Source organism: Hippocampus bargibanti, linkage group LG02 (assembly GCF_051943395.1).
Source record: "Hippocampus bargibanti isolate YZ-2025 linkage group LG02, ASM5194339v1, whole genome shotgun sequence".
Taxonomy (NCBI): Eukaryota; Metazoa; Chordata; class Actinopteri; order Syngnathiformes; family Syngnathidae; genus Hippocampus; species Hippocampus bargibanti.
The window spans coordinates 35351616-35376804 of record NC_142735.1 but is presented as its reverse complement, the minus strand read 5'-3'; the positions used below and the strand labels follow the sequence as shown (position 1 = coordinate 35376804).

General features: G+C 42.2%; 2 protein-coding genes across 5 annotated transcripts in view; both read left to right on the top strand.

Annotated features, from left to right (window-relative positions):
- The window catches only part of LOC148902535 (storkhead-box protein 2-like), a 29653-nt gene extending 8210 nt beyond the window's left edge, over window positions 1-21443 (top strand). For 2 of the 3 annotated variants that reach the window (XM_088991160.1, XM_088991161.1), the window contains exons 2-4: window positions 10383-10535; window positions 13951-16324; window positions 17236-21443. In XM_088991160.1, the coding sequence (XP_088847286.1) occupies window positions 10383-10535; window positions 13951-16324; window positions 17236-17440 (2732 nt within the window). In that variant the 3' untranslated portion in view covers window positions 17441-21443. Of the gene's footprint in view, window positions 1-7607; window positions 7780-10382; window positions 10536-13950; window positions 16325-17235 lie in introns of those variants that run through there. The other variant, XM_088991162.1, reaches the window with a different exon arrangement.
- Window positions 21444-21709: 266 nt separating this feature from the next.
- enpp6 (ectonucleotide pyrophosphatase/phosphodiesterase 6) overlaps window positions 21710-25189 on the top strand; it is a 20266-nt gene continuing 16786 nt past the window's right edge. For both annotated transcript variants that reach the window (XM_089018630.1, XM_089018622.1), the window contains exon 1: window positions 21710-22000. In XM_089018630.1, the coding sequence (XP_088874756.1) occupies window positions 21763-22000 (238 nt within the window). In that variant the 5' untranslated portion in view covers window positions 21710-21762. The remainder of the gene's footprint in view (window positions 22001-25189) is intronic.

Here is a 25189-nt window from a genome sequence, read left to right as displayed (position 1 = left end):
TAAGAAACCTTCGACTCTCTTTTTTTCATCCGAAAAAAAAAGAGTCAATTAGGTAGTGATAACGATTAGACAGAATAAGAAGTTATCATATTTAAAAGTTTCATGCTGTTGTATGCTTAGTCAACACTTGTAACTCAATACACAATTGAAGCACAGACAACCTGGGGTCAATCTGAGGTCAACAGACACAGCAAGTTAAACGGTCAGCTTCACAAGAGTAATTTAGGACTTGGGGAACTCCTTATCACAGGAGCAATTTAGGACTTCAAACTCCTTATTACAAGAAGACGTCATGAGCCCAGTTACAAAAAATCATCAGTTCATGGAAAACACAATGTTTTATTGCTTACAGCTCTTGGTGCTCAGAACGTCCAGAGGTGCGCTATTATAATCAAGAAAACTATGCTTTACTAATGTATCACTTTAATTTGCATGTACTCTCAATAAATAGCTTGGCAGAGGGGCGCAGAATTCAGACGTATGTCATGGAGGACTGTGTTTCCTGCCGGCAGTAGGGACAATCTTTCTGATTCAGAGTCTCTGTCCACAGTGTCTGACTGTCATATCTCTGGTAGGTAGTTAGGTAGGTAGGTTGGTAGGTAGGTAGGTAGGTAGGTAGGTTGGTAGGTAGGTAGGTAGGTAGGTAGGTAGGTAGGTTGGTTGGTTGGTAGGTAGGTAGGTAGGTAGGTAGGTTGGTAGGTAGGTAGGTAGGTTGGTAGGTAGGTAGGTAGGTAGGTAGGTAGGTTGGTAGGTAGGTAGGTTGGTAGGTCGGTAGGTAGGTAGGTAGGTAGGTTGGTTGGTTGGTAGGTAGGTTGGTTGGTAGGTAGGTAGGTAGGTAGGTAGGTTGGTAGGTAGGTAGGTTGGTAGGTAGGTAGGTAGGTAGGTAGGTTGGTAGGTAGGTAGGTAGGTTGGTAGGTTGGTAGGTAGGTAGGTAGGTAGGTAGGTTGGTAGGTTGGTAGGTAGGTAGGTAGGTTGGTAGGTTGGTAGGTAGGTAGGTAGGTAGGTAGGTAGGTAGGTAGGTTGGTAGGTAGGTAGGTAGGTTGGTAGTTAGGTAGGTAGGTAGGTAGGTAGGTTGGTAGGTAGGTAGGTAGGTTGGTAGGTAGGTAGGTAGGTTGGTAGGTAGGTAGGTTGGTTGGTTGGTAGGTAGGTAGGTAGGTAGGTTGGTAGGTTGGTAGGTAGGTAGGTTGGTAGGTAGGTAGGTAGGTTAGTAGGTAGGTTGGTAGGTAGGTAGGTTGGTAGGTAGGTAGGTAGGTTGGTAGGTGGGTAGGTAGGTAGGTAGGTAGGTTGGTAGGTAGGTTGGTAGGTAGGTAGGTAGGTAGGTAGGTAGGTAGGTAGGTAGGTTGGTAGGTAGGTAGCTAGGTTGGTAGGTAGGTAGGTAGGTAGGTAGGTTGGTAGGTAGGTAGGTAGGTAGGTAGGTAGGTAGGTAGGTAGGTAGGTTGGTAGGTAGGTAGGCTCTAGCATCCCCGGCGACCCTAGTGAGGATTTAAGCGGTCTGGAAAATGGATGGCTGGATTGATGAATGGATGGATGGATCTATTGACTAGGCGACCCGGTCGTGGAATGGTTAGCACCATCTTGGTTCTTTGATGCAGAATTCCTCAAAGCAACTCCTCCGGGAACATGGCCCACGCCACATCAAGTCAAGTCAAAGTCAAAGTCAGCTTTATTGTCAAATATGCTAATATGCATGACATACAGTACTGATATCTTGTCGTGGTTGGTTGTTTCAGAATCCATATACTAGTAGCAGCAGTAGATTCGGTCACCTCTTTCCCACCCTAAGCAGGAGAGAAACGGTCATAAAACATGTACAGTGATACCTTGGCTTACAAACTTAATTGGTTCCCAGACAGAGTTTGTAAGGCAAAAAGTGTGTATTCCAAAAAATAATATTCCATTGGAAACCATTAAAATGACAATAATCCGTTCCCAGGTCCCCATAAAACATAATTTTCTTTTTAATTTTTAATTTTCTAAGCCTTAAAACTACACAAAATATACAGTAAAGTCTCGTTATATCGATATACAAGGGAGTCCGAAAAAATATCGATATAACCGGGACTATCGATATATCCGATATCGATATAACGAGACTTTACTGTATCTTATTTTATGTCTAATAAATGTGCTATGGTATTATAATTAAATAAATAAACTGTACTGTATAATAAAGTCGTTTTAGTGACCTTTGTGATGGTCGTTGATGGCTTGATGGAATGGAGTGGCCGCTTTCATTAGCATTAAACACTTGATGAGGAACGTAGCCATCTTCTTTCACCATCTTGAGGAATGATCCCTTGTAGGTGCTTTCTCTGCGATCATTTTACCTAGTTCCTCATCAATTGTATTCTGTTTAGCTGGGTTGATAGCTCTTTGCATCAAGTGTGCTGATGGCTTGTGCGGGTTATTTATGGAGTCTAATCGATGGGATATTTTAACCTTGCAGTCTACACTATGCGTTTGCACTATCAAAGTTGAAACGAGTCCAAATGTCACTGTTTTCTCTCCATTTTCTCACTCCCTCTCTGTCGTCTGCCTGTCTCTTTAATGTTTAAACCACCTCCCATCACTGCTGCGTTCTTGACCAATCACGTGGCTTTAACCGAAGACTGGGCGCAGGGAATAGAGGACAAAAACAAGCCGGCTGCCATTTTCCTGTTAGAACAGGCTCGTTTGCGAACGACATATCACTCATTATGGCAGCTCCGTGTGTATCCCGAAAAATAGTTCATATGCCAAGGTAAAATTTTCATCTTTTGCATTTTCTGGATGCTACATTCGAGTCCAGGCGGCTCGAATTGATATGGAAGGACTTCTTTAATGGATTGCAAACATTTATGCTTTCCTCTTCAGAACTATTTGAATCATATTCATAACAGGATGAGGAACAAAGAAAACATCTTTTCCGAATCTGAACTCTCTGAAGCCATTGTTTTGATTCTGGAGCAAGGCAGTTTGTGAAGGAGTATCCTGGCGTGACGTCACGAACAAGTGGGCGGGACTTTCTGAATCTGCCCAGTTTTGAGCTCATTTCGTGGCAGTTTTGGGACACTTGAAGTCATTTTTATTGATGTTTTGCATTTGACTAAAAATATCAGCCTGCACGTTTTGGCTATTTTAGATGCTATAAAACGTTTTTCTTGATGTCAGTTAGGAAACAAAAAAAATGGTGTCGGTTGTCCTTTAATTCTAACCAACTCAATGGAATAACTTGGTGATGGGGTGTTGAGATTTTTAAACAGCTGACTTGTGCATGTAAGCGGTCTTAAAGATGTAACAAAGCGTGTTTTGTACGGAGACAAACAATGCAGATAAGCTCGACTTTGTGCTCTGACTTTTACCCTACATACAAATATATGCATGTCGCAGAGTCAGAAGAAGATTCATTCAATTCAACTGCAAATGCTGCTGACTTTTATCTACTATAAAATGTTTTGCAATTGAAAATGTAAGTAAATATGTGTACTGCTATCATTTGACTAAAAAATATCAGCCTGCGTGTTTTGGGTATTTCAGATGCTATAAAACGTTTTTCTGATGTCAGTTAGGAAATAAAAAAAAGGGTGTAGGTTGTCCTTTAAAGAGTTAATAGCGACGGGGGAAGAAGCTGTTTAAATGTCTGCTGGATTTGGTGCGTCTGAGGGGAGTCGTTGGAAAAGGTGGTGAGCAGGGTGCGGAGGGTCCGGTATGATTTTCCATGCCCCCTTGTAGGTAGGTAGGTAGGTAGGTAGGTAGGTTGGTTGGTAGGTTGGTAGGTTGGTAGGTAGGTAGGTTGGTTGGTAGGTAGGTAGGTAGGTTGGTAGGTAGGTAGGTTGGTTGGTAGGTAGGTAGGTAGGTAGGTAGGTAGGTAGGTTGGTAGGTAGGTAGGTTGGTAGGTAGGTTGGTAGGTTGGTAGGTAGGTTGGTAGGTAGGTAGGTTGGTAGGTAGGTAGGTAGGTTGGTAGGTTGGTAGGTAGGTAGGTAGGTAGGTTGGTAGGTAGGTTGGTAGGTAGGTAGGTAGGTAGGTAGGTAGGTAGGTAGGTAGGTTGGTAGGTAGGTAGGTAGGTTGGTAGGTAGGTAGGTAGGTAGGTAGGTTGGTAGGTAGGTTGGTAGGTAGGTAGGTAGGTAGGTTGGTAGGTAGGTTGGTAGGTAGGTAGGCTCTAGCATCCCCGGCGACCCTAGTGAGGATTTAAGCGGTCTGGAAAATGGATGGCTGGATTGATGAATGGATGGATGGATCTATTGACTAGGCGACCCGGTCGTGGAATGGTTAGCACCATCTTGGTTCTTTGATGCAGAATTCCTCAAAGCAACTCCTCCGGGAACATGGCCCACGCCACATCAAGTCAAGTCAAAGTCAAAGTCAGCTTTATTGTCAAATATGCTAATATGCATGACATACAGTACTGATATCTTGTCGTGGTTGGTTGTTTCAGAATCCATATACTAGTAGATTCGGTCACCTGTTTCCCACCCTAAGCAGGAGAGAAACGGTCATAAAACATGCACAGTGATACCTTGGCTTACAAACTTAATTGGTTCCCAGACAGAGTTTGTAAGGCAAAAAGTGTGTATCCCAAAAAATAATATTCCATTGGAAACCATTAAAATGACAATAATCCGTTCCCAGGTCCCCATAAAACATAATTTTCTTTTTAATTTTTAATTTTCTAAGCCTTAAAACTACACAAAATATACAGTAAAGTCTCGTTATATCGATATACAAGGGAGTCCGAAAAAATATCGATATAACCGGGACTATCGATATATCCGATATCGATATAACGAGACTTTACTGTATCTTATTTTATGTCTAATAAATGTGCTATGGTATTATAATTAAATAAATAAACTGTACTGTATAATAAAGTCGTTTTAGTGACCTTTGTGATGGTCGTTGATGGCTTGATGGAATGGAGTGGCCGCTTTCATTAGCATTAAACACTTGATGAGGAACGTAGCCTTCTTCTTTCACCATCTTGAGGAATGATCCCTTGTAGGTGCTTTCTCTGCGATCATTTTACCTAGTTCCTCATCAATTGTGTTCTGTTTAGCTGGGTTGATAGCTCTTTGCATCAAGTGTGCTGATGGCTTGTGCGGGTCATTTATGGAGTCTAATCGATGGGATATTTTAACCTTGCAGTCTTCACTATGCGTTTGGACTATCAAAGTTGAAACGAGTCCAAATGTCACTGTTTTCCATATCCATCTTCTCACTCCCTCTCTGTCGTCTGCCTGTCTCTTTAATGTTTAAACCACCTCCCATCACTGCTGCGTTCTTGACCAATCACGTGGCTTTAACCGAAGACTGGGCGCAGGGAATAGAGGACAAAAACAAGCCGGCTGCCATTTTCCTGTTAGAACAGGCTCGTTTGCGAACGACATATCACTCATTATGGCAGCTCCGTGTGTATCCCGAAAAATAGTTCATATGCCAAGGTAAAATTTTCATCTTTTGCATTTTCTGGATGCTACATTCGAGTCCAGGCGGCTCGAATTGATATGGAAGGACTTCTTTAATGGATTGCAAACATTTATGCTTTCCTCTTCAGAACTATTTGAATCATATTCATAACAGGATGAGTAACAAAGAAAACATCTTTTCCGAATCTGAACTCTCTGAAGCCATTGTTTTGATTCTGGAGCAAGGCAGTTTGTGAAGGAGTATCCTGGCGTGACGTCACGAACAAGTGGGCGGGACTTTCTGAATCTGCCCAGTTTTGAGCTCATTTCGTGGCAGTTTTGGGACACTTGAAGTCATTTTTATTGATGTTTTGCATTTGACTAAAAATATCAGCCTGCACGTTTTGGCTATTTTAGATGCTATAAAACGTTTTTCTTGATGTCAGTTAGGAAACAAAAAAAATGGTGTCGGTTGTCCTTTAATTCTAACCAACTCAATGGAATAACTTGGTGATGGGGTGTTGAGATTTTTAAACAGCTGACTTGTGCATGTAAGCGGTCTTAAAGATGTAACAAAGCGTGTTTTGTACGGAGACAAACAATGCAGATAAGCTCGACTTTGTGCTCTGACTTTTCCCCTACATACAAATATATGCATGTCGCAGAGTCAGAAGAAGATTCATTCAATTCAACTGCAAATGCTGCTGACTTTTATCTACTATAAAATGTTTTGCAATTGAAAATGTAAGTAAATATGTGTACTGCTATCATTTGACTAAAAAATATCAGCCTGCGTGTTTTGGCTATTTCAGATGCTATAAAACGTTTTTCTGATGTCAGTTAGGAAACAAAAAAAAAGGTGTCTGTTGTCCTTTAAAGAGTTAATAGCGACGGGGGAAGAAGCTGTTTAAATGTCTGCTGGATTTGGTGCGTCTGAGGGGAGTCGTTGGAAAAGGTGGTGAGCAGGGTGCGGAGGGTCCGGTATGATTTTCCATGCCCCCTTGTTTTGATTCTTGCAGTGTTAAATATGTGTTAAGTATCGCCAAGTATGTAGAACACACAAGGAATTTGTCTCCGGTAGAACACGCTGCACTAGTATCATCATTAAAAAAAAATTTCAAGGAGGCACTATACAATTCTATTTTTGGTGAGACTGTTTAGAGAGTTAAACAGTAGGATTTTCCCCGCCCTTGTTTGGATTCTTGCAGTGTGCAAGTCCACTAGAGTGTCTAGGGTGGCGCCAAAGATTTTTCTTGCGCCGTCCTAACTGTCCGTCAAAGTCTTATTTTGTGAATAAGAATAAGAATAATTTTAAATTTAAAACAGATTCTTATCTTACAGTGTATTTTCGGTGTTCAAATACCTGACATGTTTCAATACAACATGACATGTTAATACAACTAATAATAATAATAAGAAGAAGACTATAATAAGAAGAATATAATAAGAATAATATAATAAAAATAATATAATAAGAATAATTAATAATACAATAATAAATTTCATTTATAAGCGCCTTTCAAAACTCTCATGGTCACTTTTCGCTTATATTATTATTATTATTATTATTCAGTCACAGGTTTTCCCACAAGTTTTTCTGTGGGTGAGCAGCGGCAGCCACACGCGCCAGCGTTCACTCAACCCAGAAGTAAGTCAAATAGATAGAAAGCTAGCTTGCTAATAGATAGCTAATAGATAGCCAGCTAGATAGCTATATAAGTAATAGATAGCTAGCTCAATAGCTAGCCAGATAGCTAATATATAGCAAAAAGATAGCAAATACTTTATAAATGAACCATTTATGATGCAACTCTTTCAAAACCCCACAAGAATTTGGTGTATTTACGTGCGCGTCCTACATCCACTAGTTCGAGTCCTCAAACTGGGTCACACCAGAACCCCAGAACGCTGCAGTGTCGCGACATCAGGCTGCCATGGAGATTTTTTTTTTCTCTCTTAGCCCATTCGAGCACACGCTTTAGAGTTTTACAAAAAAAGGGAAGCAACCTGGGATTGCATTGTCATGGCAACCTTCTCAGCAGACCCCTCTTCCACTAGCTTGTGTGTCAGTGAGCATTACACAGTGGTGGGGGGGGGGTTGCGGATGCAGAATGAGGCGGTATGTGATTGGTCACACCCCCTTGTCTTTGTGTGGCGCGGAGGATTGTGGGTAGTAGACCTTGTCTCAATGTGTGTGTGTGTGTGTGTGTGTGTATGTGCTTGTGAGAACAGTGAAAGACGTAACAAGCTAGTCTAGCGTGTGTTTGCTGGGGGCGGGGGAGGAGCACAGTGCGCGTGTGTGTCTATGTGTGAGAAAAGAGAACCTACTAAGCATCAGGAACAACTGCTTTTAAAACGGACTTATTTTTCGACATAAATCGGCACACGATTAACCGAGGTATGAATCTACCCTGCCGGATATCATCTTTATATTTGTATTTTTTTTTTCGCTGCCACTTAGACTCTACCATATGATGTAGTTAGCTTCTGGTTAGCAACCGATGCTAGTTAGCGTGGTGAGCGTAACGTAGCGTCGCGTCACAGCTGAGCAAAAGCCCGATTGGAAGTGACAGATAGATCGATTATGCCCACACGTATGTGCGTTACATGTTGCCGTGGAACGAAGTAGGTCGAATTGTAAGAGATGTAAAATGAATGAGGGAGGCAGAGCATGACAAAAGGAAAGGAAGGGGGGGGGGGTGTGGTTTAGTCGTGTGGACAAAGGAGGCCGGCCGATTGTTTACTACCACTGCAGTGAGAGGACATGGACGATCAATGCTTTCTTTTCCCCATCCTGCTTTTAAGCATTCTTTTATCTCCCCCCCCCCCATCGCTTTGTGTCAACAGAATAACACTCGCGTTCACTACCCAGTTTTCATCTTTTCACCTGTTTTTTCCCCATATTCTCATTTTCCGACAATCGCTGTCTCTCTTTTACACCAACTGCTTTTAGGGGGGGGGGGGAGTAGTAAAAAATGGAGTACGCATTGCTGCAGGCTAACAGCTGCTACGCCAAAATGGCTCTTCTTTATTTGTAGCTCGTTCCTTTTACTGAAAGAGACATTTGAAATGCCGATGAAATACATGTACAGTGATACCTCAGCTTACGAACTTAATTTGTTCCCGGGAAGTGTTTGTAAGGCGAAAAGTTCGTCTGCCAAACATTTATTTCCCATAAGAAACCATTAAAAATGAGAATAAGCCGTTCCCAGGTCGCCATAAAACATATTTTCTACTAAATAGGCCTTAAAGGACAACCGACGTCACTTTTTTGTTTCCTAACTGACGCTTTATAGCATCTAAAATACCCAAAACACGCAGTATGATATTTTTATTCAAATGCAAAACACCAATAAAAATGACTTAAAGTGTCCAAAATCTGCAAAAAAAATGGAGCTGCGAATTGGGCATTTTCAGAAAGTCCCGCCCCCAGCTCGTGACGTCACGCCACATCTTGCATTGCTGGAGAATCAAAACAATGGCTTCAGATTCGGAGAATATGCTTTCTTGTTACTCATCCAGTTATGAATATGATTCAAATAGTTCTGAAGAGGAAAGCATACATGTTTGCAATCGATTAAAGAATTTATTCCGTGTCATTTTGAGGCATCTGGACTGCAGTCGCGGAAAATGGCAACCTCTTGTAGACATGACAGTGTATTGCGTTTACACAGGCTGATAAATTCCTTATATGGAGCTTGGACTCCCCCTTCTGGCGCAACACGAGGTTTTCAGACCGAACAAGCATTGACGTGATGGAAGGACTGCTACAATGTGTCCTTTTTTTCGGTCAGGGGCGTTCCTTCAGTGACGTCACATACGGACTCGTCACCAACTCAAAAACAACACTTCCGGAATATTCAGCGCGAGTCTTAAAACGTGAAATATAGCTAGCTATATGCGATGGAATCTTTGTAAAATACGCTCAGTAGAAGTCATTTGAAGCCATTTCTCTGTTTGTTTAGTAGTTAGCAAAGCTAAATATAGCTTTTCTTTTTAAACACAAATTGGTTTCCACACTGTAAAGTTTCCTTGAGAGTTTTGAAAGGCGCTTGTAAACTAAATGAATTATTATTATTATTTCTCACTTATTGACAAACAGCACGTCTGAAACCAAACTTTCAAAGTAAACACCAAGATGATATTTGACATTGAACGGGCCAATGAGTTATTGCCAGTCGCATACTTTTATTCTTCATTCATTTATTCAGCTATTCTGGCTGCTAACTGCTAATCCGTTAGCATTGTACTACTGAATAAGAAGCACTAAAATGTCCATACCTGCTAACAATGCTAATCGCACTAAGCGCCACTTCTCGAGAGGATTTTATTGCGTGAAATAAGATATTTTAAGGATGTTGTTTGCCATAAAAACAATATTTAACTCATTATTTTTTTGTATTTGCAGATATTTTATGCAAGCCTTTTTTGTTTGTTATTGTTATTGTTTTTAACTTTTCAGCTGCTGTTGTTACAATCTTCAAGTCAAGTCAGGAAACATATGAGCTATCTAGCTAGCTAACTGGCTATTAGCAGGCTGGTTTGCTATCTATTAGCTATCTATTTGGTTGGCTATCTAGCTATTAGCTATCTATCTAGCTGGCTGTTAGCTATCTAGCTAGCTGCTGTCTGGCTAGCTATTAGCTGTTTAGCTGGCTTGCTATTAGCTATATATCTGGTTAGCTATTAGCTGGCTATCTGGCTCGATATTAGCTATCTGGCTCGCTATTAGCTGTCTAGCTAGCTATCTATTTGAGTCAGGAAACACATTAACTATCTAGCTATCCATTAGCGAGCTGGCTAGCTATCTAGCTAGCGTTCTATCTATTGGAGTTATTCCGGGTTGAGTGAATGCTGGCATGTGTGGCTGCCGCTGCTCACCCACAGAAAAGAATTATCCTGTGACTGTAAAGTGACCGCGAGAGTTTTGATTTTTCCAGACTCATCAAAATAGATCCTGTTCCTGTTGCCTGTTAATGATGATGACTCCTCTTTTGACAGGTGATGTGTCGCCTATCAGTATGTCCCCGATTAGCCAATCCCAGTTCATCCCTCTGGGAGAAGTACTGGTATTGGCTATCTCTGCTATGAACTCTGCACACAAGCCTGTCACCCAGGAGGCCCTGACGGAACACCTGCAGACATGTTTTCCAGGTAAGACTACTTGACACAAGGTATAAAGCTGAGAGGCTGTTAGCTCGACTTTACATTGCTTTGCCCCCTCAAAAATAAGTCAATTAAAGGACAACCGACACCATTTTTTTTTGTTTCCTAACTGACATCAGAAAAACGTTTTATAGCATCTAAAATGCCCAAAACACGCAGGCTGATATTTTTAGTCAAATGCAAAACATCAATAAAAATGACTTATACAAAATGAGGTTGAAACTCAGAAAACCCCGCCCCCTTGTTCGTGACGTCACGCCAGGATACTCCTTCACAAACTGCCTTGCTCCAGAATCAAAACAATGGCTTCAAAAAGTTCAGATTCGGAAAAAGATGCCTACTTGTTATTCATCCAGTTATGAATATGATTCAAATAGTTCTGAAGAGGAAAGCATACATGTTTGCAATCGATTAAAGAAAGGCTTTCTGGATCAACTCGAGCCATCTGGACTCCAATGTAGCGCCCAGAAAATGCACAAGATGGCGCACAAGCTCTGTTGGAAATGGGCTGATTTGCCTGCTGGGAATTTGTGTCACCTTCTTTATGCGTGTTACCGCAATTGGCTGCGACACACAACGATTCACCACCGCGTTATTTCTGTAGTTTTCCTTCTAATTTCGCCATCAACACTGTGTTTTCAGATGAAAAAAAGTACCCAAAATGCATTGCGTGTCGCTTTGTCGGGTAGGGGCGTTCCTTCCGTGACGTCACTGAGGAGTGGACTTATCCAGACCTCACAAATGCAATGAAACAGGAATGTGTGTGTGTGTGTGCGTGCGCCCAGTTTCATGCATGCATACTGCACTGCAGCAGCTTGTCTGTGTGCATCAAGTTGCATCATCCTGCCTCGGCCAAGTGGCTGCCGTGATGTAAGTGTCAGTAATACCGGCTGACTGATAAAGTGAAGATAGGAAGAGAGATGAACAAGTTAAGAGGGAGCAGATTCGAGCAATCTGGCTCATAAATAATAATATTGCCGTTAGACATTTCGCTTGTAGGGTTTGACTGTAGTAAAAAAAAAAAAAAACTCTATTTTTCGGTGTATATGATCCACCCAAAAGCCTTGATTTTCTTCCAAAGATGACCCTGCGTCTTATACGCCGGTGTGCCTTACATGTGAAGTGATATTGAGCCACAACAGGTCTCACAACGCCTGTCAGCAGCCATCGACTCCATTTCCCCTTTGTAGAAGAAGTAGTGCATAACCCCACCCTTTACTGTGGCGCCTTATGTGGTGTGCACTATATTTGGAAAATTTAGATATAATTATACAGTGAGACCTCAACTTACGAACTTAATTGGTTCCCAGACAGAGTGTGTAAGGCGAAAAGTGTGTATCTCAAATGGGAATAATCCGTTCCCGGGTTTCCATGAAATATACTTTTCAACTAAATAAGCCTTAAAACTACACACAACATACCTTATTCTATGTATAATAAATGTGCTATTGTATTGTAATGAAAGAAATACACTGAATAGTATCATAAAGTCACTTTATTTACATTTGTGATGGTCATTTATGGCTTGATGGAATGGCGTTGGAGGTCGAAGGTCAAAAGGAATTGCTGTTTGGAAAGAGAGGTGCATTACATGACGACTGTAATTAAAGAAATAAACTGTGCTGTAAAATAAAGTTTTATTGACCTTTTTGATGGTCGTTGATGGCTTATGGAAGGAGAGTCACCTTCCATAAGGACTGTTGGTGCTGTTCGGTCGTGTGCTTCCGCCGAAGATCACTCCGCCAGCCGTGGTGGGTGTGTATTATGAAAATAGTGCTTATTATAAGGTTTATTTTTCATAAATTTGACGTTTGTAAGACAAAATGTTTGTAAGTTGAGGTGTTTGTAAGTTGAGGTCTCACTGTATTATATTTTAAATTTTATTCATTGAAGGTGGGCCTTATACTCCAGGGAGCCTTATACAGGTAACATCCGAGTTACGACCGCGTTCCGTTCTGACAAAACGGTCGTAAGTCAAATGGTCGTAAGTCGAAATCCATTCAAAATGACCGACAGGATACTACACGATGTCAATCTGTTGTTTTTAAGCAACATTTTCTATTGTATACTTTTCTATACCAAATTGTTCACAGTTCGTTTATACATTTTAGAACTGTCAGTGCCATTTTTCTCATTTTATATTTCATATTATCGATTTTTATTACTGCATAACTGTACCTGTGATGTATACAAAACTGTTGACTGTACAGTTCATTTATAAATTTTATACTTACCGTTTAGTGTTGTTTTTATCATTTTACATTGCATATTATCGATTTTTATTACTGTATAACTACCTTTAATGTATACCACAGGTCTCAAAGTCAAGGCCCGCCACATCATTTTTTTCGGCCCGCGAAAGCAAATCAAACTTGTTAAATTCCATGATGATTGCTAAAATCTGAGCCAAAATTTCATATTTTTGGATGTCAACCACAATAAAAGTCATTATTCTTGACTTCAGATTTGAAAACGAGTTATTCATTAATTTGCTGTGTGCTCTATATGTAATATTTGAAGGGATTTAAACATTCTAATGGGTTCCCCAAAGTCATAACGGCCCTCGAGAGGAAACCATAACTACAATGTGGCCCGCGGCAAAAAAATGACTTTGACACCCCTGATGTATACAAAACTGTTTACTATATACAGTAAAGTCTCGTTATATCGATATTCAAGCGAGTCCGAAAAAATATCGATATAACCGGGACTATCGATATATCCAACCCTGTTTGCATGTAATTTTCTCCGTGCGTGCATAGAAATAGTATCGATATAACCGGGACTATCGATATATCCGATATCGATATAACGAGACTTTACTGTAGTTCATTTATAAATGTTATACTTACCCTGCTTTCCTTGCTAACGGCCAGAAGAGGTCGTCCGACACACACGCTCAGACTCAGGCGGACGCCTTAGGAAAAAAGCATTGTACGGTACAACGGGAGATGTTGTAGTGTATGAGTGTAGTCACGCATTGCTGTGCAAGTGTGTGACATGCAGGCTGGCCAAAACCGTAGTACGCGTTGCCAGCTGCTTGTGCGTTAAGGTGCAGGCGTAAAATTTTAAAAAAGGGTCTAGCGGTCGTGGTCGTAACTCGGATGTTACCTGTATATGGCAAAAAAAATGAAAATACCCCATTCACTGGGTGTGCGGCGTATACTCCGGTGCGCCTTATACACCGGAAAATACGGTACATAAATCCACCTTGCCTAAAGTCATCTTGGCTTGGGTAGGCTGCACGTTATTTGTGACCTGAATGAGGACCAGCGCCACTGGAACTTGATCCATACCAATGATAATGAGATGAATTTCTAACGCTTCTCTTTATGGCTATGCAAATCCCCGAATGATTGCATGAGTATGAATCCAACTAATTCTTGTTTCAACCTTTTCTCAGGTGTTCCCACCCCAACGGAGGAGGTCCTGCACCACACGCTGAACATGTTGGCCCGTGAACGCAAGATCTACCCGACACCCGACGGATATTTTATCGTAACTCCTCAAACTTACTTCATCACCCCAAGCCTAATCCGAACCAGTTCCAAGTGGTACCACTTAGACGAGCGATCCACTGACCGGCACCAACAGCATCAACACCAGAATCAGCAGCAGAATCAGCAGACTCAGTGCACCTCCCCCCTCTCCGGCACCATCACCCCATCCACTTCCGGCGGTGTGCGAGATCGAAGTCACCCAAAGTCCAACCAGAACCACGGCGGGGGAGGTGGTGTGGCGGACTCCTTTTTCAACACCTACCGCGGAGACGACCTCCCCGGTCACCACACAACTCTGCAGCTCAGATCCCCCAAAGACCACCGGGAGGCCTATTCGTCCCCGCGTTCCCCACAGTCGCCTCCTCAGCCGGCGGGAGGCACCACGGAGAAGAGCCGCAGCGCTCTCGGGTTCCCCTTCAAGACGGACACGCTCACAAAGCATCGTGGAGGAGGAGGAGGCGGAGCTGGCACCGGCGAGCTCGAGAAGCAACCGGGAGGCGGTACGGCCAGTCGTAAGTTTGGATTGAAGCTGTTCCGTCTGAGCTTTAAAAAGGACAAGACCAAGCAGCTGGCCACCTTCTCGGCACAGTTCCCTCCCGAGGAGTGGCCCCTCCGCGACGAAGAGACACCCAGCCAGCTCCCGCGTCACATCGAGATGGAGATCATCCGCAGAATCAACCCCGACCTCACCGTGGAGAACCTTGCCCGGCATACGGCGGTCATGAAGCGCCTTGAGGAGGAGCGTGCACAGAGGAGCAAGGCATCATCAGCCAATCACAGTTCAAGGAGCAGAAGGAGTGGCGGAAGACACAGGAAGCAATCTCAGACCAAACTTAGCCGCTCGCATAGTAAGACCAGGGTGACTCGGGGTGAGCAGAGCGAGAGTTCCCATTTGGAAGTAACGGACAGGGACTATCGAGCTTACTCGTCGTCGCTGGCTCGCTCGCCGAGGGAACACGCCCTGGCCGCCGAGCGGCAACGGACGCGTCTTCATCTGGCACATAGCAACCCCAACATCCTGGACTCCTCCCACCTTCCCGTCACGCCGGAATGGGACGTGTCCGGAGAGCTGGCCAAACGACGGACAGAAATGCCTTTCCCCGAGCCCAGCCACGGCCCGTCGGCGCACCACTCCAAAGTCCACCGCTCGCACTCGCATACGCAGGAGAGGAAGTCGAGGAACGAACGCAGCGACAAAGCCAAGGAACGCTCCAGATCCATGGAAAATTCAAAAGGACCTCTCGGAGTCGGCTTAATAGGACCACCCGGTTACTACGATGACCGAAGCCGCTACTACACTGACGACGGGAGCTTACGAGCCAATCAGAGCTCTTGTCACTACCCTCGTGCCACTCCTCCCTCGGCGAAGCAGCCCGCGGAGTCCCTTGTGATCGATGGCGGGAGGAGTTTAGAGAAATGTAAAAGTCGGGACAGTCTGCCGGCGTACTCTCCGAAACCACAGCACAACTCCGTCCCCCCCGATGGCTACTTCCAGTGCTCCGGTTCGTCCGAAGCTGCGCTCACAGCCCCGAGCCCTCTGGGAACTCTTGGCAAAAGTAGCCAGGAGGGCTTGAAAATGGCCTTTGCCGACAGGCAAACGCCGCATCCTCCGGAATTGAAGGAAGACTTTTCCAAAGTGGGACCTAAAGGTGGCAGCCTGCCTCCAATACCTCTATCCACGCCAGATCCTGCTGTTTCCAGTGCGCGACCTCCCCACGGCGCCTCCTGTGCTCAAGAGAAACACAAGGAGATTTTTAGTAAAGACACCCTCTTCAAGCCACCTCCTAGCCTTCCTTTACCGGGATACAGCTCCTTGAGGAAAACCCCAGTCCTCGCAACCTCCACTCTGTCCTCATCCTGCGACGCACTTGATTCCCAGGAGGCCTTCGATGCCCCCAAACCTCTTATCGCGACTCCCTCTGCTCCCATCCAAGGGAGTGAACCTTCAACCGGTGCTGCCGAGGCCTCCTTCGACTATTACAATGTTTCAGACGACGACGAAATCGAGGAAGGGGGAACCAAAAGTCGAGGAGAGGATGGCAAAACCGGCGGAGGTGGTATCGGGATGGGAGGCGGTGGTGCAGGTACGATGCAGTGGCTCTTGGAGCGAGAGAAGGAGAGGGATCTCCAGAGAAGATTTGAAAGAACCCTCACCTTCCCTGGTGCTAAGGAGAACCTTCCGGAACCCAGTCAGAATCACCAGTCGGCGCATTCCGCCAGACTGGACAGTATGGACTCGAGCTCGGTGACTGTTGACAGCGGATTCAACTCGCCAAGGTAACGATTATGCTCCATTTACGATATACAGTGATACACTTGATGCAAAAAGCTATCGACCCAGCTAAACAGAACACAATTGATGAGGAACTAGATAAAATTATCACAGAGAAAGCACCTACAGAGGATCATTCCTCAAGATGGTGAAATAAGAAGGTTACGTTCCTCATCAAGTGTTTAATGCTGATGAGACCGGCCACTCCATTCCATTAAGCCATCAACGACCATCACCAAGGTAAATAAAATGATTTTATTATACAGTACAGTTTATTTCTTTAATTATAATACCATAGCACATTTATTAGACATAAAATAAAGTATATTTTGTGTAGTTTTAAGGCTTAGAACATTAGAAAGTAGAAAATGATGTTTTATGGCAGGGGTGTCAAAGTCATTTTTGTAGTTACGGTTTCCTCTCGAGGGCCGTTATGAATTTGGGGAAGCCATTAGAATGTTTAAATCCCTTCAAATATTACATATGGAGCTCACAGCAAATTAATGAATAACTCGTTTTCAAATCTGAAGTCAAGAATAATGACTTTTATTGTGGTTGACATCCAAAAATATGAAATTTTGGCTCAGATTTTAGCAATCATCATGGAATTTAACAAGTTTGATTTGCTTTCGCGGGCCGAAAAAAAATGAGGTGGCGGGCCGGATTTGGCCCGCGGGCCTTGACTTTGACACCTGTGTTTTATGGGGACCCGGGAACGGATTATGCTCATTTTAATGGTTTCCTATGGGAAATCATTTTTTGAGATACACACTTTCGCCTTACACCCTCTGTCTGGGAACCAACTAAGTTCGTAAGCCAAGGTATCACTGTATGTTCTCTTTCCTGACTGTCGGTCTCTTAGCTATTTTGACTCGTCTGTCTTACACTACTTCCATCCCTTCACGTTCCGTTCCAGAACGAGGGAAAGCCTTGCATCCAACACCTCGTCCATCGTGGAGAGTAACCGCCGGCAGAATTTGGCTCTGAGTCCAGGCCACCTCGGTCTTACAAATAGCAACGGCCCCCCTTTCTCATTCCGCGCCATCCCCGAACCAGCTGGCGGCCAACCGGAAAAACTCCAAAAGCCCAACGCTTGCCTTGCATCAATCACCAGCGTCTAGAGGCCGTGGACCAAGGACCGGATCGAGTCCTACCCTAAGGACTGTTAAAAACACGCAGACTGTCACGTTGACTGAATCAGTGGAGCTGCCGCAAGACCACTGTGGAACTAAAGTTGTGAATATACGCATCAACACATTCTTATAACAACAACAACAACAACAAAATGAGACCACCATGAGACTGCTTCTCTCACACACTTACACAAACCATACCAGTGGCCAGACTAACCATGTCATTTCATAGCCTTGTCTTCACACACCGCTGTTGTGTTCTTTCACTTTCTTGACTTCTAACTGTGTGGGTGGGTGTGCGTGCGGGTGTGTGTGTGTTTACCAGTAATCTGGAATCTCAGGTCATATCATTCCAGTCAAATTTCAGACGCTCCATAATCAACGTCCGATGGCGTGTTTACACACTTAAAAAAAAAAAAAAGGTCCGAGGCTCTGCTAACTATCGCCACTGATCCACTTTCGGCGCACTTTGTCTCATCAGTTTACTTGAAAGTTGTCATTAGTTATCAAGAACGCTGAGGCATACAGAGGGTATGAGGTATGAAATCGTACCCAAAAAGTTCTTTTGAGGTCAACCCTGTTACAGGCGTTTAAAGGACAACCGACACCATTTTTTTTTTGTTTCCTAACTGACATCAGAAAAACGTTTTCGAGCATCTAAAATACCCAAAACACGCAGGCTGATATTTTTTGTCAGATGCAAAGCACCAATAAAAATTACTTGGTGTCCCAAAACTGCCACAAAATGAGCTCGAAACTGGGGAGATTCAGAAAGTCCCGCCCCCTTGTTCGTGACGTCACGCCAGGATACTCCTTCACAAACTGCCTTGCTCCAGAATCAAAACAATGGCTTCAGAGAGTTCAGATTCGGAGAAGATGCTTTCTTGTTACTCATCCAGTTATGAATACGATTCAAATAGTTCTGAAGAGGAAAGCGTACATGTTTGCAATCGATTAAAGAAGTCCTTCCGTATCAATTCGAGCCGTCTGGACTCCAATGTAGCGCCTAGAAAATGCACAAGATGGCGCACAAGCTCTGTTGGAAATGGACTGATTTGCCCGCTGGGAATTTGTGTGAACTTCCAACTTCTTTATAATAATAATAACAATAATAATAATAATAATAATAATAATAATAATAATAATAATAATAATAATACATTTTATTTCAAGCGCCTTTCAAAACACCCACGGACACTTTACAATAAAAACAATAAAACAAAGAACATAACAATAAAACCATAAGTAAAATGATACATAATAAAATATATGCGTGTTACCGCAATTGACTGCGACACACGAATCACCATTGCGTTATTTCTGTAGTTTTCCTTCTAATTTCGCCATCAACACGTTGTTTTCATACAAAAAACAAGTACCCAAAATGCATTGTGTGTCGCTTTGTCGGTCAGGGGCGTTCCCTCTGTGACGTCACGTCAGGCATCGTCATCAACTCGAAAACAAAACTTCCTGAATATTCAGCGCGAGTCTTAAAACATAAAATATAGCTCTATGCGGTGGAATCTTTGTCAAATACGCTCAGTAGAAGTCATTTGAAGTGATTTTACAAATTATGGACGCAACTTGTCCGGAGATGTCGGTTGTGCTTTAAAAGGCTGCCCACTAGTGACGATTTCACCTACGTACTCATGGCAGTGGTTAAGTACGCCATGTACGAATTGTATTGGTTTCACGTAAGACTGAGCAGGAGGACACTGATTCGTTTGGGTCATCTTATGTGCTAGATAGATTTTCAAGCCTGAGCTGAAAATCATGTGGTACTATGTCTGTGTAAGCTCTCACTCGTACAGGAGCGGTCCATCGCTGAAAAGGTTTCTTCAGTCGTCATCTGTACTTTTTTGAAGGTGTCGGACGTTTCGCTTCTTATTCGAGATGCTTCTTCAGCGAACTAAAGTCTTACTGGTAGTTTCGGCCCTATATGTATATATCCCTACTGTCCAGACCTGGTGGTGCCGGACTGTGCTATGATACGTCCCTGCTCTCAGGTTGGGGGGAGCAGAGGACTACTCCTGCGGATTGTTCCTATTGTCCTGACTAACGACTGGCCTGATTGCCCCACTTGCTCCGGTATCACCTCATCGGTTGTCTGGACAGTAGGTATATGTCTGGACAGTAGGTATATATAAATAGGGCCGAAACTACCAGTAAGACTTTAGTTTGCTGAAGAAGCATCTTGGATAAGAAGCGAAACGTCCGACACCTTCAAAGAAGTACAGATGACGGCTGAAGAAACCTTTTCATCCATGTGGTACTATGACTGCAGTCGTAGTCCTCATCCTTCTGCAGGCTCAGGGTGTTTGTCAGCCATCCTGATAGTGTCGTCCTACAGGTTCCTCTTCAACTACCTCCACAACAGCAAAAACACAGCCCCCCTCTGTGCTTTCCATGTTCTCACTGTCATCAGTCTCTGGCCTGTGAATGTCTACGCGTACATTTGGGACACACTAAACATCCAATTGCTGGAGCCCCCTGGCCTTTTCATTTCCATTTGTTCGTCAACTGTTATAGCGTAGCTGCTAATGGACGAGTTCTCTCGAACAACTACTGTATCTTTATCTTATAAGACCTTGTGGTACGTCTGTGTAAGCTCTTAGTCGTACAGGAGTGGTCCATCGATGAAAAGGTTTCTTTAGCCGTCATCTGTACTTCTTTGAAGGTGTCGGATGTTTCGCTTCTTATCCAAGAAGCTTTGTCAGCGAACTAAAGTCTTACTGCTAGTTTCGGCCCTATATACTATATACAGTCAAGTCTCGTTATATCGGTTATATCGATAGTACTGCTTATTACGATACTATTTCTATGAACGCAAGGAGAAAATTTACATGCCGCAGGATCAGATATATCGATAGTCCGGTTATATCGATATTTTTTCTGAGTCCCTGGAATATCGCTAAAACGAGACTTTACGGTACTATATACCTACTGTTTGGGTAACGTCCGGACAGTAGGGATATATATATAGTGTTCTTCAGATCTTCGAATGAAGAGTGAAAAGTCCGACGCCTTCAAAGAAGTACAGATGACGGCTGCAGAACCCTTTTCCTCGATTTTTCTTCTAAGGCAGGGGTGTCCAAAGTCGGTCCTCGAGGGCCGCCGTCCTGCCTGTGTTCCAGCTCTACCAGGAGCAACGCACCTGATTCAAATCATCAGGACCATTTTGATGCTGCTTCAGAGCTGGCTGATGAGCTGATCATTTGAATCAGGTGTGTTGCCCCTCGGGGAGTTGGAAAACAGGCAGGATAGCGGCCCTCGAGGACCGACTTTGGAGACCCCTGCTCTATGAGAATGGTCATAAGCTGGACCTACAATAGCCTGTTCTTTCAATTCGAAACCGGTATAGTTGACTCTCTCTTCTCCCATGACTTTTTTGAGGCCTTCACCTCTTCTGTAAAATTGCAATACTGTACTGTACCAGTAATCTTGGATCAACCACTGAGTTCACGGTCGCAATGATACGTTCGATTCATATCCATTGACCACATTTCAAGGGTTTAACTCCACCTGTAAAATTGGGCTGTCATCCCTTGTAGGGTGAAGGTCAAGGAGGTTCTGGACCTCATGTCTGCTATTTGCACTGATCCCCCGGCCCCAATTCTCCCCGCCGACGACTGTCCCACGGGCCTTCCATCAAGTCTCTTGCCAGCCGCAGATCATATGTAAGCGTCCATCAACATCTCCACTGACGGTCCATTCAAATGTCTTCCCTTCACATCAGCCGTGGGTTCTTAAAAAAAAAAAAAACACAATAACATTGCTTCAATTGGTGAGATACCTGTAAATGATGTTTATCTGTCATGCCTAGTCAACTAATTTAAACAATAAAAAAAAGAGGGATTTTTAAAAAAAATGTCTATAATATCTGGAAATCCCTTTGATGTTAGTACTGGTGTTACCATTGTTGTAGTGTATGTGATACCCTATGGGGATTGTGTTACTTTTTAAGATAATAAAATAATGATGTTTGGTTACACTGCTCTGTTGTTTTAATTACTGCTCAAAATATTGAAACGGGTTAATGTTTTATTTTACATCAATACACATGATATGTATGAAGAAGGAGATCATCGAAAAAACATGAACGAAGTGTGCGTTTGTGTAACTTAGCGTCACAGTACGACCATCGCTATATGTGTCTGTGTTAGCTCTCAGTCGTACAGATGTGGTCCATCGATGAGAAAAGCTTTCTTGCTTTTATTTTGGTACCGCCTCACTTCCGGGCCCCTCCTGTGACTGATGAAGTCCCCGCAGTCAGTCAAGTGCCAGCCGGTGTTGCCGAACACACAACAACGATGGCCTCTCTTGCTTTTGTCTCGGTGTTTATGTTCCTTTTAATGGCGGCGGGGCAGCTTTGTTTGGCAGTCCACCCTTTACTCGTCTTCCTGATCGATGGCTTCCGTTACGACTACTTGGACGACTTGAACTCTCTCCCTGGCTTCAAGGAACTTGTTTCCAGAGGGGTGAAAGTGGACTCCATGATGCCGGATTTCCCGAGTTTGTCCTACCCCAACTACTACTCATTAATGACTGGTAATTCATTTCCTTCATTTGACCTATTATTATTATTATTATTATTATTATTATTATTAAGCGCAAATCAACAAGACTACCAAGAGACTAAATCCATTTGATGTTCTTTTTTGGGGGGGGGGGGGCGGCGGCAGGGGAGTATATATTTATTCAACTTTACACACATTAAATATAGTAAGGCAAATTATGAAATTGAATCAAAATAAGGCTGAAAAATCTCTTTGAATAATACTAATACTACTACTACTAATAAGAATACGATTGCTAATGTTATGCGGATGCGAATGCGAATAGTGCGAATACTAATGCAAATAGTGTAAATACTAGTGCTAATACTCGTGCGAATACTATGCCTACGAGTACTATGAATACAAATGGTAATGCGAATGTGAATAGTGCGAACAGTGCGAATACTCATGCGAATACTCATGCAAATGGTGCGAATACTAATACAAATAGTGCGAATACTAATGCGAATAGTGCAAAAACTAATGCGAATACTATGAATACGAATACTACAGATGCGAATACTGCGAATATTGCAAATAAATGTAAATTTATTTGCTGTAAATTTCTCCACTGTGAGACTAATAAAGGCATATCCAATCCAATCCAAAATAATGTGAATACTATTGCAAATAGTGCAAATACTAATGCGAATAGGAATACGAATGATACGAATACAAATAATATGAATATGAATTATACAAATACAAACAATACAAATATGAATAATACGAATAATACAAATTCGAATACGACGAATAATCCGAATAATACGAATGCTATTGTGAATAGTGCAAAAACTAATGCGAATATTACGAATGCGAATACTACGGATGCGAATACTGTGAATAATGTGAATACTAATTCCGAATACTAATGCAAATACTAATGCAAATACTAATGCGAATACTAATGCGAATACTAATGCAAATAGTGTGAATAGTAATGCGAATACTACAAATACTACGAGTGTGACGAGTGCAAATATTGTGAATAATGCAAATAATGCAAATACTAATGCGAATACTAATGCGAATAGTGCAAATACTAATGCGAATAGTGCGAATAGGGATACGAATAATACAAATATGAATAATACGAATACGAATACAAATAATACGAATACGAATACAAATAATACGAATACTAAAAATAATACAAATACTAAAATAATAGAAATACTAAAAATAATACGAATACTAAAAATAATACGAATACTAAAAATAATATGAATACTAAAAATAATAATACTAAAAATAATAATAAATAATAATAATAATACTAAGCATAGTAATACTAAAAATAATAATACTAAAAATAATAATATGAAAAATAATAATACAAAAAATAATAATATGAAAAATAATAATAGTAAAAATAATAATGCTAAAAATTACAATAAAAAATAATAAAAATAATAATGCCTATAATTTCTAAGCGCCTTTCAAAACTCTCAAGGACACTTTACAGACTCTTTGAATCAACTGCATGTTTTTCTTTGACAATCTAAAATTGTTCTGGATGTCTTTTTGAAAATGAACTTGAACAACTTTTTTTTTTAATTATATTTTGGAGATATTTTCATTTTTGTAAGTTTGAACTATAAAAATGTGTGAAATATGCACCAATTTAGAGCGGTGATGTTTATGAAAAAACACACCTGTTGCTGAACATAATATTTCATTCATGAACAATACCGATGACGACATTACATCCATCCATTTTCTAGACCGAAAAAAAAGAGTTAATTCCTAAATGATATGGATCTGGAGTTATGTGAGCTTGAAATGAGAGCGGATGGACAAAATACAATACATATGTGTTTATATAGCGCTTTAACAACAGCTGAAGCTGTAACAAAGCGCTAACATGGAGAAAAAGGCAAATGCTGCCCCCTAGTGGAAGAAAAAAAAAACATTGCCAGAGGTCTGACCTGCGCTTTATCGGCACCCAAGCATAAACAAAAAAAAAACACAAATTCAGGATTGGCAGTGAATGAGTTAATGATGCCGGTGTTACTTGTTCAATGTGGTGGTCGTGTATAATAATTGACACGCGCTAGTTTACCATTCCAACGATGGATGTTTTACGGTTACTGCCCTTTACCCTCATTGAAGGCGTCTTATCTTAAAGGACAAGCGACACCATTTTTTTTTTCCTAAATGACATCAGAAAAAACGTTTTATAGCATCTAAATTACACAAAACACGTGGGCTGATATTTATTAGTCAAATGCGAAACACCAATAAAAATGAGTTAAAGTGTCCCAAAACGACCTCAAAATGACCTCGGAGATGCCGAGTTTCAGAAGGAGGGGCAATCAGGGGGAGGAGGAAAGGGCTTCTGCCCATTCATAGGAAATAGTGATGTGAACTCCGGCTCCTTTCAGAGAGCATTGCATACATGTTTGCAATCGATTCAAGAATTTATTCCATGCCATTTTGAGGCAACAATTGGGAGAAACGATCACCAGAAAAGAGGCACAAAATGGCGACCTCCTGTGGCCACCTCCATTTCCACAGGCTGATAAATTCCTTATATGGAGCTTTGACACCCTCTTCTGGCGGCTTTTGGGTGCAACACGAGTTCCCCGGACCAAACAAGTACAGCAAAATACATTGACGTGATGGAAGGACCGCTACAATGCGTCTTTTTTACAGTCAAGGGCGGTCCTTTAGTGACGTCACGTACGGACTCGTCAGCAACTCAAAAACAAGACTTCTGGAATATTCAGCGCGAGTCTTAAAAATATAGCGATAAGCGGTGGAATCTTTGTCAAATACGCTCAGTAGAAGTCATTTGAAGCCATTTTACAAATTATGGACACAACTTGTCCCGAGACGTCGCTTGTCCTTTAAAAGAGGCTCTTTTGGCTCCAAAATGGGGTTTTTTTTTGTTGCTAAAAGGACAACCGACACCATTTTTTTGTTTCCTAACTGACATCAGAAAAACGCTTTATAGCATCTAAAATACCCAAAACACGCAGGATGATATTTTTATTCAAATGCAAAACACCAATAAAAATGACTTAAAGTATCTAAAAACGACTTCAAAATGAAACCGGAAATGGCCAGTTTCAGAAGGTCCCGCCCCCTTGTTCGTGACATCATGTCAAGATGTCTTGCCTCGCTCGAGAATCAAAACAATGGCTTCAGATTGGGAGAAGATGCTTTCTTGTTACTC